At 43.7% G+C, this 19,768-nt stretch overlaps 1 protein-coding gene across 1 annotated transcript in view; it reads left to right on the top strand.

Moving 5' to 3' along the window:
- LOC306941876 (ryanodine receptor 3) overlaps positions 1-19,768 on the top strand; it is a 302,817-nt gene that overhangs the window by 182,445 nt on the left and 100,604 nt on the right. The window contains exons 41-44 of the mRNA XM_079527516.1: positions 3,959-4,093; positions 14,201-14,376; positions 17,335-17,432; positions 17,628-17,742. Coding sequence (XP_079383642.1) covers positions 3,959-4,093; positions 14,201-14,376; positions 17,335-17,432; positions 17,628-17,742 — 524 coding nt within the window. The remainder of the gene's footprint in view (positions 1-3,958; positions 4,094-14,200; positions 14,377-17,334; positions 17,433-17,627; positions 17,743-19,768) is intronic.

Below are 19,768 nucleotides of genomic sequence, written 5' to 3'. Positions count from 1 at the left end.
CTGACCATTCCAGAGGTTTCCAGAGCTTGCAGAGAGCTGATGAGATACACCTGTAAAGGTGATGTACCTGCAAATGCAGCAATGCAAATTTGGACTGTTCCCCACATTGCAAATGCAATTGTGACAGCTAGGCAGAATGCACAGCTCCATAACATGTTTCACGTGACACTATGATGCATATTAATTTGTATTCTTCATTGCATTAAAGGTGTTATTGATGATATGTCATGTTCTGTGACTTTAATAATGTCAAAATAAGTCAACTTTATCACATTTGTAAGTAATCTGATCATTTTATGATGTATATAGTCTGAAAAATACTAGGCGGATTTTCACATATTTCATTGATATTGATAATCTTGCAATTTTATATTTAAAATAGATATTTGACAAGGGCTCCTAGGCTAAAATCCTTTAGTATGTCCTAAAGAAGCATCATACACAATTTGGCACTTTTATCCGCAAGTGCACTATTCTCCTAAAAAAGTGCACTAAGCCACCAGACTATGGGGGGGTCTACGCCTACGGTAGCCATGGGCGGCGGTGGGTCGACACAAAAAAACAAACAAAAAAACAAACAAACAAAGCTGTATGTGACAAGGACAAGAACAGCAATCAGCTACAAATGGACCATTACTGGAGAGAATTGGGAAGCAGTCGGTCGCTGTTTAGTTGGCCAGACACCTTGTACCTCCATAATTTAACTTGAAATTAAAACACATCGTTGCTGTCAGAAACCTGAGCGTCAACACTGTCACAGCAGCATCAGTGATGGATCAAGCCCTCCCAAGGCTCTGGCGCTAGAGGTCTCAACGGGCCTGGCCCTAACTGATCAGGGCCGAGGCCCGGCGCGACTAATTAGCATAGATTTTTTGCTAGGGTTTGGGCAGAATTTGAGAACTCAACACAGTAAAAGTGAAATGCCAGGCATCACCATCTTCATAATAGATCAACAGAATTAATATTTGTATTATTATTTAAAAAAAAATGCAACAAATATATAACTAGCACATCGGGAGCAATTAGGGGTTCAGTGTCTTGCTCAAGGACACTTCGACAGTAACTCTGTGGGAGCCCGGGTTCGAACTGGCAACCTTGCGGTTACCATCCAGGTACTCTACCCCTGAGCCACCGCCGCCATGCACAACACCAACAGCATGCCTGTCCAGACATCAACCACTACTTATATTTACAGTACAAGAGAATTTACAGTACAATACCCATTTTTATGAAATAACACATTCTTGCGCAAGACCACCAGCCTACGTCAAAATCGTCACCACTTTGCCGAGTTACGCCAACTCCGTTCACTTCATGGGGCCAGTCCAATGGTACGGCCTTCACAGTGACACACGCGTTATTTCCGACCCTCGATGTCCAATCTCGCTACCTCTGCTCTAACCCAGCTCATCTTACCTCCGCCCCCTCCCCCTCTGGCTGCTGTGCCGGCCAGGCGACCACACCACCACGTCGTGTTGACTAGACTACACTAATAAGGACCCATGACGGCAACAACCCGACACACACATCTCTCGCCTATCGCACGGCAAACGCCACACAACTACACTACGCTTGGTGAACGCAGCTAAAGCAGCTGCGTTCTTCACAGTACACCGTGGAGGATTTTCGTTTCGCATCGCGGGACATGGCCGGACAGTCCGGACTTCAATTGACAAGTGCGCGAGTGAGTGAGTGTGTGTGTGTGTGTGTGTGTGTGAGTGTGAGTGTGAGTGTTGAGTGTTGAGTGTTGAGTGTGAGTGTGAGTGTGAGTGTGAGTGTGAGTGTGAGTGTGAGTGTGAGTGTGAGTGTGAGTGTGAGTGTGAGTGAGTGAGTGAGTGAGTGTGTGTGTGTGTGTGTGTGTGTTTGTGTGCGGGCGGGCGGGCGGGCGGGCGGGCGCGCAACAACACATAATAATAACTAGAAAAAGTGCCCTTCTGGGCACAGGTCTCCACCAGGAGGATAGGATTGTGTGTGATGTTTGGCAAAATGTTTAGGAGTAATATAAACATGTTTGTGTGTGTGTGTGTGTGTGTGTGTGTGTGTGTGTGTGTGTGTGTGTGTGTGTGTGTGTGTGTGTGTGTGTGTGTGTGTGTGTGTGTGTGTGTGTGACGCGACTTGGTCTGTTGTAGCGCCACCATGAGGCTGATTTGAAAACTGTCAAGTGGCATTTCTTCCTCAGCTTAGTAGTGGGAATAGGCATGCACAGTTTCACCGCAATCGGACGCTGCGTTGCGGAGTTGTGGCAATTTGTACAAAACGGGTACAAAACGGGCTACTCCTGAAAACTTTAGAAGCCAATCGTAGCCAATCAGGATGGATAATTATGAGAAATCAAACAAATCACATGATCACATGACTATGGAGAGCATGTGTACCGATTTGCGTGAAATTTGGATAAAATGTGAAGGAGTAATATTAGAAAATGTGTTTTACATATGTCGGCCTCCTGGTGGCGCTATAAAGAGCAGATGTGAAAAATTCCAGGCAAAGGTTTTTCCTTGGCCTCTAGGGAGTGTGCATACATGGTTTTACACAGATCGGTGCAGTTATAGGTAAAACACAAATCGGCCAGTTATAGCGCCACCATGAGGCTGAGTTGAAAATATGCAAGTGGCATTTCTTCCTCGACCTAGTGGGAATGTGCGTGCAAAATTTAACGGAAATCACACCATGTGTTCATGATTTGCAGCATTTTGTTTGAAACGGAGCACTCCTGCAAACTTTGGAAGCCAATCTTAGCCAATCAGGATGGAGTGTGAAAAATCTGAAAGACCCGTTTCGTTGAATGTCTCTAGAGAGACTGTGTACCAATTTGCGTAATGTTTGGGCAAAATCTGTAGGTGTGCTGTCAAAACATTTGTTTTGCACAAAGCGGCCTCCTGGTGGCGCTATAACAGGCCAATGTGAAAACTTTGGGGCAGAGGTTCAGCTCTGGCATTCAGGCAGTGTGTGTGCAGAGTATGGCTGCGATCAAGCCAACGGTGCCAGAGATTAGCTGTTCACGGACGGACGGACACACGGACGGACGGACACACGGACGGACGGACGGACGGACACACGGACGGACGGACGGAGTGCAAAACATACTCTCTCCCCATGCCTTCGGCCTGGTGGAGACAATAAAGCAGTACACCTAACCAGCTCATATGCATATGTCAGTGCTGTCCATGGTGCTGAAGCTTAGTTACTGTATTTGTATTGTGGATAGAGGAGTGCTGTCCAGGGTTCTGAAGCCTGCTTATGTGGCTAGAGGAGTGCTGTCCAGGGTACTGAAGCCTGGTTATGTGGATAGAGGAGTGCTGTCCATGGTGCTGAAGCATGGTTATGTGGATAGAGGAGTGCTGTCCATGGTGCTGAAGCCTGGTTATGTGGATTGTGGATAGGAGTGCTGTCCATGGTGCTGAAGCCTGGTTATGTGGATAGAGGAGTGCTGTCAATGGTGCTGACGTTTAGTTGCGTGGATAGGTAAATGTTCCCCACGATATAAAGACTCTCAACCTGGGCGCCTGATGAGGTTATTACAAGTGGGCCCTCAAATAATATAAAAGATTTTATTGATAATATAAATCATTTATATAACAGGGTAACTGTGTTAAGTGGCCTGATCGGTGGGCCGCGAATGCAGGCCCATCGCCAGGTGGTCCTGACTCATGAAATCAAATCAAATCAAACTTCATCTTAGCTTCTTTCTCCATCTGTAAAAGCATAACAGGAACATTTTCTAGTTTATATAAAACTTAACCATGTTCACTTTCAGAATGTTTCGAAAATGCCCCCAAAAATGTACACATTGTGAGCATGTAGATCGGATACAAAATACAAAAATCTAAAAAGTTGGAATATGGAGATAAAAGGTTTCTTACCAACAGCAACATTAATATATGTATAATTTGACTTTCCCTTTGTTTGTATGTGTGTGTGCGCATGTGCATTCATGTGTGTGTGCGTGCGTTTGTAGGAAACCCTATGGAGGAAGAGGATGAAGAGCAGGATACGTCCATCAAAGGTCGTCTCCTTGCCCTGGTGTACAAGGTCAAAGGTCAGCCTCACAAAACGGAGGAGGAGCCGACAGAAAAGGAGCAGACTAAACCCTGTGAGTATTCCCTGGTGCCACTGCAGCGTGTGTTGTTATAATGGGCGTCTAAACACTGTCAGTTTGAACCCTTAGGTGAATTCGAAATGTGTTGTTGTTGAAATGGTCACGTAGACAACGGTCTGTGGACGCAGAGGCTGTTGGTGTATCTGGCTGCACTGAAGACTATGGCACTCTCTCGGTCACACACTGTTCTACGTGGAAGTCTAGCACTCTTTCGGTCACACACTGTTCTACGTGGAAGTCTAGCACTCTTTCATTCACACACAGGCTGCAACATCGGGGAACGGGGGAAGTTTAAGTCATGCAGCACTGAGCGCTCCGCTGTCCCCTCGCCTCACTCGAGTCATATCACACTTTGGCTGAGTAAAGGCTGGAGCCTGGGTCCGAGGGGCTAATGGACTAGCCTACATGTTGTTTACTCTCCGGAGTCCAGACCCATGCAGTTTAATAATATACAGTCACACCAGAATGCACACTGCTGTCTCGTGTCTCATCACAACCCAATGCGCGACCCGTGAAGTCGGGGGGAAAAATAATAAAAGAGAGAAAAGAAAAAGACGGAGTGACAAATCGTTAGCAACAAGCTATGCTAACAGACTGGTGGTGGTGGTGTTGGCTATTAGCTTGTTGCTGCTGCTGATTCAACGCACTGATTGAACTTCACTTCATGTCCGCCTGTAACGTGAACGAATCCTGACACCAGCGCTGCAAAAACAGACAGATCTACAAGCTCTCAACGCGCTGCAAACGGCGCTGCAGAGATGGGCACATCTGCGGGTTCTCAACGCGTTTGTTTTTGCAGTGCTGGTGTCAGGGTTCGTTCACGTTGATCTACAAGCTCTCAACACGTTGCAAACGGTGCTGCAGACAGGCGCATCTGCAGGTTCTCAACGCGTCAGCGGCGCGTTGAGAGCTTGTGAATCTGTCTTTTTTTCGACTTGCGACCTGCTGTAAACTGTAATCACATTGCACGAATATGTCGTCTATCGGCGATTTTTGACCAGCCGATGGGAAAATGTTGCTATATCGCCCAACCTTAATGCGTGTGTACTGTGTAGGGCAGCTGCCATTCTTCCCTGTAGACAGGGACTCAAGTGACTTCTAAGTTCCAGTTTTCCAAATAAATTATTTTACATCCACAATGGCAAACCTATTTGCATTTTGGCCAAGTACAATAATTGCAACTGCAAACAACTTTTGGTTGGTATATTAAGCTATGTTAAATCCACTGTTGCCCACTATTAGTATTTCTTACTAAGTTGTGCTTGCTAATACTACTAGCCTACATACAAATATATACTGTATAGGCCTATTTGATATTTTTATATATATATTTTTTTTTTATAAAAAATGTTTTATTATTTTTGAGTGGTGCAACCACTCCCTTACGGAGCTATGTGTGTGTCTGGGTATGAGCACAAAAATAGCATGGTTGTTTTTCACCATCTGTGCGCAACCTAACGCACACACAAACACACACGCACGTATTAACTGTATATATGATGCGTTCGGGGGGTGCCAATACCTTACAGTGACAGTACAGTACAGTAGAGGGACTGCCACACGGTAACTCTGTCATTTCTCAACCGTTTCGGACGCGGCACGGCACGGCACGGCACGCCGGAACCGGCCCGGCCCCCTGGGCGCATTCCTGGGGGTCTGGAACTCCCCCCCACCCCCCCCCCCCCCCGCGAACCCCCTCACTGAGTTGCACCACTCACTTCACACAGGTGTGATTTTTTTTGGGACTCATAAGAATTTTTTGGGACTCATTTGAATGACCACCTGTGCATCCCGGGACCCATTACATTGAAAACCTATTTACATCACTGCTCTCTCTCTCTCTCTCTCTCTCTGTCAGCCCCCCCCCCCCCCCCCTCAGCACAGAGCTGCTGTATTGCGGCACACATTGCTGCCTCTGACAGTGGGGATGTCGAACACCATAGTCTTTCGGTTTCAATTTCATTATGTTAATGTGAAGGAGGTGCAGATGAATGGACGAGCTCTGGACTGAGGATTGTCTTCAGTCAGCAGATCTGACAACGTCAATAACCCTCTCCCTTTAACCGATTAGGAACACACACACACACACACACACACACACACACACACACACACACACACACACACACACACTCATACACGAGTGTGCATGCACATGTGGGTGCCAGCACGCACAACACAAGCATCAGTATGTAGATTGCCAATTCAGTGTGATTGCAGAGTGACTGCTAGAGCTGGGCGATACGACTTCAAATCAATATCCAGATTAATTCAAACTTTTGCCTCGATTACAGTGAATGAATGATAGTGAAAATAGCGATCCAGCTTGTAGATCGGCTGTTTTAGTTTTTACGATGTATAATAGAGGGTTGAAAGTTTAATCAGACTAGTCGATTATAAAAACAGTCGTTGGCATGCGGTAAGACAAATAACGCTTATTATACGATTAACCTACATGGGCGAGATTAAAGGATTAGTTCAGAGTTTTAGACTTAAAGCTGTCGGAAACACTTGCCATTAATATAGTGGTTGCAAAGGTATTAATTGCTTGCCTGAGTCCCGTGGTGGGAGTTCTGGTCTGGTTGTGGTGAATATTAAGTAGTTCCGGTCATTTGGTGGGGGTCACTGGCGGCCACTCATTAAAAATAAATGAATCCACAAAACTAGCGTTTTTTGTATTGTTGACCTATTTCTACCATATAGAGCAACTTTTGTTCAACTTTGACCCCCTCTGTGTCTTGTATCACTACGCCAGCAGCATCACAAAACCATAGTTCCATGTGACAGAGGGGTCAAAGTTGAACAAAAGTTGCGCTATATGGTACAAATATGTCAACAATACAAATGACGCTAGTTTTGTGGATTAATTTATTTTTAATGCGTGGACCCCAGACCCCTGCCAAATGACCGGAACTTAATATTCACCAAAACCAGACCAGAACTCCCACCACGGGACACAGGCAATCAAATAATACCTTTGCAACCACTATATTAATGCCATGTATTTCCTCCAGCTTTAAAGGAGCATTCAGTGATTTGGAAAAAACCCTGGTCCGCCCCGGTAACAAGATGTGCACATGCACACTCTACAGTGGGGGGAGTACAACAGACCAACAGCACGTGCACCAAGGCCCGCCTCACTCGATCGTGATTGGAGGAAGGCCCCTCTCATCCTGATTGGATGAAGGCTTTGCCACCCAAAGCCCAAACCGAAACTAGGGTTTTTTGACCCCAGGGGCTCACTGGGGACAGGGAGGAACTCCTTATATGGTCAGCACACTTTATAGTAGGGAGGATTATCCAAAAAATAAGAAAAAATAAGTGATATTTGAATTAAGTGAAATCACTGAATATACCTTTAAGTCCAAAAATGGTTACTTAGCCTTTAAGACGTTATTGTCGCGTCAGAGGCCTGTCATCCATCTGTTGGTCATAATAAGAAGTGGACTGAACAATAGATGACAGTCAGGCATACCTCTCACTGTTCCTTTGACCTTGAACATTGCAAGCCCTGCATTAATACAACTTTTCAAATTACCCAGCTGGATCACATTAGGATAGGCTTTTTTAAATTATTATTATCTCCATTTATGACAGTGATATATTAATATATATTATCTTTAATAAAAAATCCCCTTCTCCCCTCTCTTATTACTATATCGCAATAAATGATAGTATCAATCAAAGTATCAATAATGACATATCTTAATAATGACGCCTCTTTTATTGCTCGAGGAACTAATCGTCCTTAATGAATCATATTAATCATGTTTAAAGTCCCATGTAACGCTCCAGAAAATGTGGTTCAGCTCTCAGCCAAATATCCTTGGCTAGTCATCATTAGACTCTGATTGGCTAGGCTGTAACAGTAACAAGTCTGTGGCTGGTCTAAGGAGGCGTGTGGTTGGTCAGTTCATATGTCTGTCATGCATTTGTTTTGTTCTTAGTACACCTTCTCTGTGTCACTGATCACATGGACACTTTTTGAGGGGCGTTAGCCCCTCTTATACACAGGTTTAATGTTTGTCTTTAGTTCAATGTTTGTTTTGTAAACGCCATTGACAATGAAGGGAAAATCATAATCATAATGTGTCATTTACGTCATATTGTCTCTTTATTGTTAATGGCGTTTAATGTTTGTGTTGGCACCGTTTGTTTTACATCACCATTACATCACCTAATCAACATGAGTTAGACTTAGCGCTTCACACGGGTGTGATTTTTTATTTTTGAGTGGTGCAACCACTCCAAGGAACAGCAATGTCCGTGTTAACCTCCGTGTTAACCTATGTGACTGTGTGTTAACCTATGTGACTGTGTGATTATGTGACTATGAGTACCAGTAGGGGCAAAAGTGGCGCTGTTGTGCCAGAAACAGAGAGAGAGAGATAGTGCTGCACTGTTGCCTGCTAGTGAGAGAGAAAGGGGGGGGGGGGTGTTGCACCACTCAGTTCACACGGGTGTGATTTTTTTATTTCCACACAACAACTCTAAGGTATATTAATGACAGTGTTCAATGTTGAAAATGAGTGGTATTCCCCTTTAACCTCTTAAACCTATTATAAAATAGCCGATCAACAAGCTCAGGCTGTTGACGTGCGCTTGTAGATGTGCTATTTTGACAGAACGTTCGCCTGTCATTGCCGGTTGTTTGCCTGTTACGATAATAGGGACGCTAACGTAGGCTTCATGTGGTTAACAACTTCTCAATAGCGGCTCCCCAGACGTTAGATATCGATCACCTGGCAACATGCAAGACAAAGTCATCACTCTTCTGAAAAGTGGTGTCGAGGAGCAAAAAAACAAACAGAATGGAATGGAATGTGCTGCTGCCTGCCAGATGCTGAAAGGCAATCTCTCGTCGCTTGACCCTTGTTGAGGAGCATAATAAGACCGACACATTGGTCTCCAGGGAGCCGCGGGTAGATGAAAATGGGGATTGTTGCGTTCTCCTTCTCCTTCTCTGGCACCCCCCCAGAGAAGGAGAATGGCCGCTGTGTGACGGCTGATTGATTAGCGGCCTGCTTCATTTTGGCATCCAGGAGTTCAGTAATGTCACGTGTACTTTCTGTTAACCGCTGGACCATACCGTCTCCGTCGGGCGGAATCCTCACTTGTCCAAAACTGTTGAATTTGGACTGTTATTCAAATTCAAAAGCGTCAAAAGCAGCAGATCCACAAACAGTACATGCATTATTTTGTTTAGATTGTATTGTTCCACTTTTGTTATAATTTGGTATGTCTCATGCCAATAAAGCCCATTGAATTGAGTGGGCAACAGGGCACCAGAGAAGTCTGGTCACCTCAGTGTGAAATTGGCAATTCTCCCAAAATGTGATAAAGTTGAGAATAAAAGTATGCTTTTAAAAACAGTCTGAAATAATGTAGACTATACATGATTTGAAGTACATCATTATCACACCTAAATCTACACTTGAAAATGTTGTTCATGCCAAATAACTGACACTTATTGTTGAAATGTTAGGCTAAATATCAACTGTACAAGCTTTTTTTTCTTTTCTTTTGTTAACATCTTAATATATTACATTGAGTTTCCCAGACCTCTCAGGTGCCCACTGTTCCAGTTGGGGACATCCCATTACTCCGACTGAGGACAGAGTAGTAGCTTTAAAGGAACCCCTTGATTGAATGTGGGGGCGTGAGTGAGTTAGCTGGCAGCGAATGAGAGTGAAGGGAGTTGACATGGAGAGAGACAGCTGATTTAAAGGAACAGAATTAATTGCTGATAGAGAATGAAGGGAGGATTGTTTAATAAACCTTCTGACTTCCGTGTCAGAAGGTGTGCTGGATTTATGCCCCTGGAAAACAGCAGTAGATCGTGGCAATGTGGCCGGAACGGGGAGGTGATGAATGTCCTTCCGCACGTGAGGTCGGGGTCCTTGACTTTAACCCATTCAGGCCTGACGTCGAAATAAAAAAAAAAAGTTTTCTAAATCATGACAATTTTCTGAAAGATTTGAGGCACATTTTAACGATTTTTCAAAAATAGCAGACCTACAAAATTGGACCTTTTTGTTTTTGTTTGTTTGTTACACTTAGAACTAGTTTTGTTGTACACTGTCACTCCCTGAGTTGAATGACTCAGGATTTTGGCTGATCCTCAAGGAGAGCATCCAACCATGTCTCCTTCAAAACTCCCCCCCCCCCCCCCCCGGAACAACAGGACCGTTTTGCACCCATAGCACGCTCAAATCAGTGGCCAGATTGGTTACATTCTGCTATCCCCCCGCCCACTATACCTGACCCAACACACACACACACACACACACACACACACACACACACACACACACACACACACACACACACACACACACACACACACACACACACACACACACACACACACACACACACACGTATGTATGTATACACAACTTGATTGATTGACATGTGGTGCCAGTGGAACACCAACAGATTCAATAAAGCCAAACGGTAGATCAGGCCTTTGAAACGCAATCTCTTAATTGCTGTGCTTTTAAGGCAAGAAAGAAATCAATGGCATGCAAATGACTCCGTGGCTCTGAGTCCTCCATTTGACAGCTTTCTCTCTCGTGTGGCCTGTGACCCTGCTGTAAACAAATGCGCGCGCACACACACACACACAGACACACACACACACACACACACACACACACACACATGCTGTGGGGCTAATTGATGCCGCTTTAATTAAGCCTTACGGGCAACCCACATGAGCTGTCCAAACAAAATGTGTCAGTTTCGCCTCAGAGACAGAATGTTATGAATAACCTATTTAGACCTCGAGGCCGATTCAATAGAGCGTCGCAGTCCCGCCCCCTACCATGGCCCAGGAAATTATTCCCCGTTCATTTTCCTCATAGACTTTTCAGAAAGTATTTATTTAAAGACGTTTACGCCGCGGACAAAGCCAACTCTTGTCGTGACAAATCATGACAATAAACACAATGTTTTGGGCCAAACAAAGAATTAGAAAGTAGAAAAAACGGCAGGTTACAACACTTTTTTTGTTGTTTTTCTTCTTTATAAGGTCTTTAAATAAATACGTTTTGAAATGTCTATGGGAAAAATGCATTGGGAATTATTTCCTGGGCCTGGCGTCGTCATGAAAGGGGGCGTGACTGGGCCTGGCGTCGTCATGAAAGGGGGCGGGACTGCGACGCTCTATACAAATGCCCTCTGAATCCTAACAATTTGTCTGAAAACGTGTGTTTTCTAAAAGTCTAAAATGACACCTATGCTTCACCGGATTGAACGGGTTAAAAATCACCCTTTTCTTTTCTTCTCTTTACACAAAAGAGCCTCCTTTCTTTTCCGCTCCGCTGGAAATGTGCGAGGTCCATTTCACCGACCATCTCGCAGTGTGAAAAAGGAGATGACTGACACCGTCATTGTTCGCATGCAGTAATGTGTGTGTGTGTGTGTGTGTGTGTGTGTGTGTGTGTGTGTGTGTGTGTGTGTGTGTGTGTGTGTGTGTGTGTGTGTGTGTGTGTGTGTGTGTGTGTGTGTGTGTGTGTGTGTGTGTGTGTGTGTGTGTGTGTGTGTGTGTGCGCGCGCGTGCGCGTTGTACAGTAGTTGGAGAGGATTGCTATTTTTGACCTTGGTAGATGATGGAGAAAAGCATGGATTCATCTCCTGAAATACATGGCTTCACATGTACGCCCCCCCCCCCCCCCCCCCCCCCCCCCACTAAAGATGGGGAAGATTTCAAAGAGATTATGGGGGGGTGGCCTTGATGCTTGGAATCCATCTAGTAACAGAAAGTTCTTTGATCCCTGACACCGACCAGAGATAGATAGATAGACATTTATTAACCCAGGCCCAGCGGGGGGAAATCTCTTTTCAATGGCAGCTTTGAGCTGGTGACGGGAGGGTGACTGCTACTACTACCGTACGGTAGGAATGAACAACATTAATGTTGGGATACTGTAAGTTATACAGCTGTGTGATGTGGAAGGGGACTGGCTCCTTTCCAAGAGTCATCAGAATGAAATAGACAACCTTTGGCTGGTAATTACTATTACCACGATGTACAACAGCTTAGCACCGTTGTATACCTTCCATCACCGGTTCCTCGTACAGTGTTAAAGAGACATGTTACAGCGGGAGACCGCACCTGCATTTCATACAGTTGGAGGCCATCGATATTGTCCTTTTCTTTTTGCTGAGGTTTGCGTGATCTGCGCAAAAGGACAGTTAACCCATTTTGGGCGGGAACCCCTTTTGGTGTTTTAAACATTATGTTATAATTTTGCTATTGAAAAATAGCAGATCTACAAGCTCATAGCGCGCCACCGAGTGGCGCGCTACGAGCTTGTAGGTCTGCTATTTTTGAAAAATCGTGAAAATATTTATTTCAGAAAACTGGAGGATTTAGATTTTTTTTTAATTTTGAGGTCAGGCCTAAATGGGTCAAATGATAAGGGACAATATCGGTGGCACCCAACTGTAGCACATTTCACCCACGTCGCTGTAGAGAAGGTATAGACACAGAGCCATTCATCAAGAGAATCAAGGAGGGTTTGTTTGTCACTCAACACATAAATGGAGTACGCGTACCTAATAATAACAAATAATGATACTGGGTGTAATTAAGTAAAAATAAAAAGTAATTTAAGTACGGAACTTAACTTATATACAGTATAAGATACTGTAGAAATGAAGTTAATGTACAGGTAGAAAAGCAGGTATTAGGGATGTGAATTATCGATTGATGCATTAATATTTAATTGATACGTTATCAAACCGGTTAGTTGATAAGCGGGGTACAAATCTACATTTTGCTGATATACGGAAATAATTCAAATGGCATATTATATTCCTTAATCAAATATTTATTTGACCATTGACGATACAGGGCCATGCAATGGCATCTTTGTACGTGCGTTCCTCGGCCACGTGCGCACGCAGACAGCATTACATTCACACTAAACCACCCAATGATAGAACCACGTAACTTTCGATTAATTATGATTAGTTATTAAATGTTAATTTAATTAACGGCTAATTTCTTAACGGCGATTAACTATTAACAGCCCTAGCAGGTATGATACATCTTTTTTAAGTAAGGATAATATTGTATGATATCTTCGGCAGCCGTGGGAAATGGGCAAGAAGCAGTGGAAAATATAATCAGGAAACTGTTGCAGGCCTCGAGCATGAGAGGAAGGAGTTTCCCCACAATTGTTGGCCCATCTTTCCTTTTGTTTTCTAGACAGGACAGTAGGACAGGACAGTAGGCCTAAGTATACTGTATAGGCCCTTTTTCAAAATCTTTCAAGTATAACATATTGTTAAAGTGGTTAAGCGAATTATGATGCTATTATTAACTAATGCTTGCATGTTACAATGCATGCGTGGTCTCCACCAGTAGTGGTAATCAAATCTGTGACATTGCAATGAGTGATCATCCTGTTACTGTACAGTACAGTACATACTGTACAGACGTGCCTCCTGGCCCTTCATTCTGCTTCCTTTTCTTCCAGACATCCTCGCATCGGGGAAAGCATCTGTGTCGTGTTAGATTTTAGCTAGCTATATATATATATATATATATATATATATAGAGAGAGAGAGAGAGAGAGAGAGAGAGAGAGAGAGAGAACTATTAAGATTTAGAACATTGGTTTAGAACAGTGGTTCTAAAAAATAGCAGATAATAGGCCCACAAGCTCACACCGCTGCACTTATCTCCATATTCAAACTTGTTTGCATTGTTTTCCTGTAAATAAACCCAGTCTATGCCGAAGCCGCGATTTCTCGGGTTTAATGCTTGTACCCTTGCGTGGCAACACGAGAAATCTCGTGTTTCTGGTGTCAGGCTTGTAATCTGCTATTTTTGAACATTCATGAAAAATCTTGAATAATTTAGATTTTCTTATTTTTGTTTTTTTACACAAATATTCTCTTCTGGGGGCCCTTGGCACAAAAAGGTTTGATATCTACTGATTTAGAAGGCATTTGTAGGATCGGGCCTCAGGTCTAAACGCGTTAAAATATGGAGTTAAGAGGTTTCCGCCCGCGACAGCAGCAACGATATAATGTCTTTTATGAACTCTCCTCATTGCCGTTGTTGTGTACTTGTCACTCATTACACAGCCAACCTGAAGGAGCTGATCTCACAGACTATGGTGAGCTGGGCCCAGGAGTGCCACATCCAGGACCCGGAGCTGGTCCGCAAGATGTTCAGCCTGCTGCGGAGGCAGTACGACAGCATCGGGGAGCTGCTGCGCGCCATGCGGAAGAGCTACACCATCAGCGCCTCCTCCGTCCAGGTAGAGGGTGGATTTAACCCATGTAGACCTGAGTTAAAAACATTCACTTTGTTTTTGTTTTTTCAAAAAAAAAATATCCCACGATTTTGTAACCCATTTTTTACCCCTGTGTCAATTATCTAATGTGATCCTGGGCTCTACACACCCTCCGCCAACCTAGTCCCCATATATGGGGGACATGGGGAGAGCAACAAACTTGAACTCATGCTTCCTTCATGCCTCCTTTACACCTGACAGGGGGGAGTTTCCCTGGTTGGACGTGGCGCGTGGAAGGAACACGTTATTCCAACCAGTTCCTTTCCCCTCCATCAGGCGCCCCAGCTGGCCAGGGGGAGGCAGTTTAGAGACCACGATTACTGCATGTTTTTTGTGAGGGTACCTACCCTAGGGGACACAGGGAGAACATGCAAACTCCACACAGAAAGGCCCTTTCGCCAACCCCGCCTTTGGGTATGGGCACTGATGACGCGGAGGAGGAAACACACCGCCAGCACCCACAGCGTCCCGAGCGGGAATCGAACCCAGGACCTTCTAGCTGTGAGGCGACAGCTAAAAGATTTGCGCCACATTTTTACGATTTTTCAAAAATAGCAGACCTACAAGTTCATAGTGAGTGCCGCGCTATGAGCTTGTAGATCTGCTATTTTTCAATAGCTAAAGTATAACATAATGCTTGAAACACCAAAAGGGGTTCCCGCTGTCACCTCCACCAAACTTCTTTTCTAGAACCAGGAAATTGTTTACCAACTTTATTTGGAACAATAGACGTCCTAGACTTAGATTGTCCTTACTTTATCTACCCTATGATAGGGGAGGATTACAGTGTCCTAACTTGCTGTGGTATTTTTGGGCAGCTCAATTGAGAACACTAATGTTCTACTTTACAACGGATGCGGCGCCGGCATGGAAAGATGTGGAATCAAGCTCCTTGAAGTTACCACTCCCCCTTTATATTTACTCAGATACTTATAAAAACCTAAAAAGAATTACAAGCAATCCTATAGTTAAAACAATGATTGAAGTCTGGCATGAGGTTAATATATTTTTGGGAGAACATCCACGTCTCTCTCGCTTCAGCCCAATATGGGGTAATAATCAATTTGTGCCAGGTAGAGCTGATGGGGGGTTTAAATTGTGGGCTGATAGGGGAATAGGTCAATTAAGGGATGTATTTGAGAGGGGTCGGGGGAGTATGCTCTCGTTTGAGGAACTGGTCATTAAATATGATATCCCTCGCAAACACTTCTTTAAATATCTGCAACTGAGGGACTTTATTAGAACTAATCTGGGGCAATCCATGCTGGCCCCATCCATGTCTGTGCTGGAGAAAGCTTTGGTTAATGACCCGTTCGGAAGGGGGTTAATATCAGATTTCTACGCCCTATTGGTTGACTTTTCTCCGGAATCCTCGGAAGATAGGCTTAATGCCTGGAGAACAGATATTCAGGAGGATTTAACAGTGGAACAATGGAGTACGGCTTGTGCACAAGCTCAATCCCAGACTGGGAATACTCGTCTAAAACTTCTACAATACAATTGGCTTATGAGAGTGTACATTACACCAGTTAAACTTAATAAGTATAATTGTAATATTCCAGATGTATGCACCAGATGCGGTGAAGATAGAGGCACATTGTTCCACTGTCTATGGTCCTGTCCAAAATTGATTGAGTTTTGGGGGAAGGTCGGGCAGGAAATACAGAAGATTTTGTCAATAAATATTGTACCAGAACCAAAGTTCTTCCTGCTCGGTCTATATCCGGAGGGACACAAGATAAAGCGTAATGAACAAATGTTTATAGATATATGTCTTTTACAAGCTAAGAGAGTGATAGCATTGACCTGGAAGAGGCCGGACAAACCAAGTATTACACAGTGGTTCAGAGAATTGTCTTTATGTCTACCTTTGGAAAAGATTGCATACATTCTTAAGGACAAACAAGAAATGTTTCAGGAGGTGTGGGGCCGTTTTATGAGATACATAAAGAACAATAATTTGTCACATCTAATGGATGGAGCTGAAGAGGAGTAGTGCTGTTGTTGTTGTTGTTTTTTGTTTTGTTTTGTTGTTTTTGGTTATTGTTGTTTTGCTTTCTTTATATCAGTAATTGTCTTGTACTGTTCATTGTTGTTTTTTGTATATGTGTATTGTCATTTGTGTGTAAAAAGGAAAATAAATATTATTGTTGAAAAAAAAAAAAAAAAAAAAAAAAAAAGGGGTTCCCGCTCAAAATGGGTTAACCCATGTAGACCTGAGACCAGAGTCTCCTAAATGTCTTCTGAATCATGCCACTAAATCAACAAACCGACAACGACTGTCAACTTAAAACTATAATGGCGGAGAAATGTTTGTCGACTACCTTTTTTCACCGAGGTTAAAACTAAATAAAAACGAAATAAAAAAACAAGCTATGATGACTGAAACGAAGACTAGATAAAATCGAAAACAGGCAGTGGATCCTACTGGTTCACCGATCTAAGCACACACCCCCCCTCCGCCCCTCCCCTCCCCGGTAGAAAACAGCAGAGAGCACTGACGTCACCAAATTTGGAGCGACGCGCCTCTGCACTGTTATTGGTTAGCGAAATACAAGTGGGCTTCCTATGGCAGATCTTCCAATGCATTTCCCCAGGCTTTCATTTTTGGGCCGAATGCGAACAAAAATAAAAGCCTGGGTAGAGGAGAAGAGATCCAGTAGAACTAAAATACATTTATATTATCCTTGGTTGCGTGCTGAAAATATTATCTTCAGCACGCAACCACTTCTAAAATCCAGCATTTCGACGCCATCAAGGCCCGCCGAAAATCGTATGATATATATATAGTAAACTAAAACATTTCAGATGACTAAAATATGACTTGACACTGAATGGAATTTTATTAAAAATACTTGAATGAATAATTATATAATTATGATTATAAAAAACAAAATCTAAATTTGCTGTCAAAATCAACAGGACACCATCCAGCTGCTGGCGTCGCTGGGACAGATCCGCTCGCTGCTGTCTGTGCGCATGGGCAAGGAGGAGGAGAAACTGATGATCGACGGCCTGGGGTAAGGTGGCTGTTGTGGCTTTGAATGGTTGGTTGTACAGCAGTGGCTACCAAACATTTTAGCCCCTTGACCCAAAAGAGAATTAGAATTTGTGCGTGCGTGTGTGTGTGTGCGCGTGTGCGTGTGTGTGTGTGTGTGTGTGTGTGTGTGTGTGTGTGTGTGCGTGTGTGCGTGTGCGTGTGTGTTCCCACCCAGGGACATCATGAACAACAAGGTGTTCTACCAACACCCCAACCTGATGAGGGTGCTGGGCATGCACGAGACTGTCATGGAGGTCATGGTCAATGTGCTGGGCGGTGACAAGTCACAGGTATACTATTTCCTTTTTTCCCCCAGAGCTTCAGTGGCTGTGGGACACCCAAAATCACCTTTTCTTAGAATTTAACAAAATAGCAATGAGCAATGATATAGTACAATTCTCTCATGGGCTTCTGGTTTGCTATCTTGGTTGCTGTTTCTGTGTGTTTCCTGGTTTCTGGGTGAAAAGACAAATTTTGCGACACTCGATTTCTGCGATGTGACATAGGCATATCTAATTATTAGTATGTTTGTTTCATATTGAATTGTATTAAGGGTGGTTTCCCCTCCGAGGCAAGTAGAGAGTGTCGAGTCACACTCTCCTCTGAGCAGAGAAGAGCAGAGCAGAACAGAACGTTCACTTCCACGTTTACAATACTGTCTCTTCTCGTCTCAAAAGTCTCTCCACTAAAAGCAACGCGCATGTGAATGTGTGTGTGTGTGTGCGTGCACATCTTCTGCTCATGAGGAAGAGACCTTGGTGGAACTGACTTTTACTATCTCTCTGTTGCAAATGGACTGGTGCAAATAGTCCTTTCAAGCGTGGAGGAAGAAGATACTGACTGTTTCCCTTCCTAATTCGCTCCTTTAGATTTTTTTTTATTTTTTCTTAGGCTGCAACACTCTTTCAGCAGACCTAACGTTGCCTTAAGCGTTATTCATAGTCTGATTTATCGGTTCTGAGGTGACCACCGCAACTACAACATGACGTAACGGAGCCGCGGTGAAGAGCAAACCACCACAGCCCTTCTTTCTGTTTTTACTCACCACCGCTCCATGTTATTACAGACGGTGGTCACCTCACCACCAGAGCGGTGGTCACCTCACCACCGAAAATCCAGACTATGAATAGGCCTTTACCTGCACCAGTGGTGGACAGTAACTAAGTACATGTGCTCAAGTACTGTACTACAGTACTACAGCCAGTCTGCAATGAGCTTGTAGATCTGATATTGTTTGTTTTATACATTTAAAAACGTGTGAACCGGGACATTTTGCATAATGAGTACTTTCTACTCTTGGTACTTTAAGTATTGATACTTTTAATTAAGTCACGCGTGTGAAGTGAGGGGCGCGCTCATCATCGTATAACATCGAGGAGGGAATTCGGTATAGCTTGGAGCAGCTATACATGTTACTTTATTCAATGGTCATCTAATCCATGTCTATTCACTTCTGTGAGGATAGAAACTTATGAAATAAAGAACAATAATGTCCATATTAATTAATTATTTACTCTCAAATCACTCTAAATAGGTCATGTAATGATGATGTAAAACAAACGGTGTCAAAACAAAATTAAATTCTCTTCTGTTAATGGCATTTAATGTTTGTGTTAGGGACAAGATGACATTTTCCCTTCATTGTCAATGGTGTTTTTTTAAACAAACATTGAACTAAAAACAAACATTAAACCTGTATATAGGAGGGGCTAGCGTCCCTCAAAAATGAGTACTTTTTCCACCACTGCTGACTTACCTGCACTCCTTGTTAGTGAGAGAGAAGTATCGGTAAATAATATTCATCTGGAAGTGGTTTAGAATAAATGTATAATTTATAGGGTCAGGGTTATATCTACTGTATCATCTTCGGTTACGTGATGTTGGTAGCTTGCACCCATCAATGCTAGAAAAGCAGGCTGTTCTCTCCTGAGGCTGACAGCATCATCATAGGTACAGTAGGAGAGGGCAGTCTGTGTGGAGCCTTTTCAGTCAGACATTAGGAAAGGCGACTTGATAGAGAATTTATAGCAACGAGCCAGGAGAAAGTGATACAGTCATTAGGCTGAACAGTCTGCAGTTAGTGTGCATAATGCACACCACTGACGGCGGAGGTTGCCTGCATGCAAGGAACCAATCTGCTCATTGGGAGAATTTAGAGGTTCAGTGTATTCGATTCAAATTAAATCTAATGTATTTATAGCTCGTTGGTCTACCGTGCGTGCTGTACCGACCATGTTATACCGGTAATAAACGTAGACATACGTACACGAGACATACAAGTCAAAGGGTCCCCTTTGAGTCTCCTATAACACAGCT

Source organism: Electrona antarctica, assembly GCF_951216825.1.
Source record: "Electrona antarctica genome assembly, chromosome: 18".
Lineage (NCBI taxonomy): Eukaryota > Metazoa > Chordata > Actinopteri > Myctophiformes > Myctophidae > Electrona > Electrona antarctica.
Note: the sequence above shows the minus strand (reverse complement) of the source record. Positions and strands in the feature narration are given on the sequence as shown.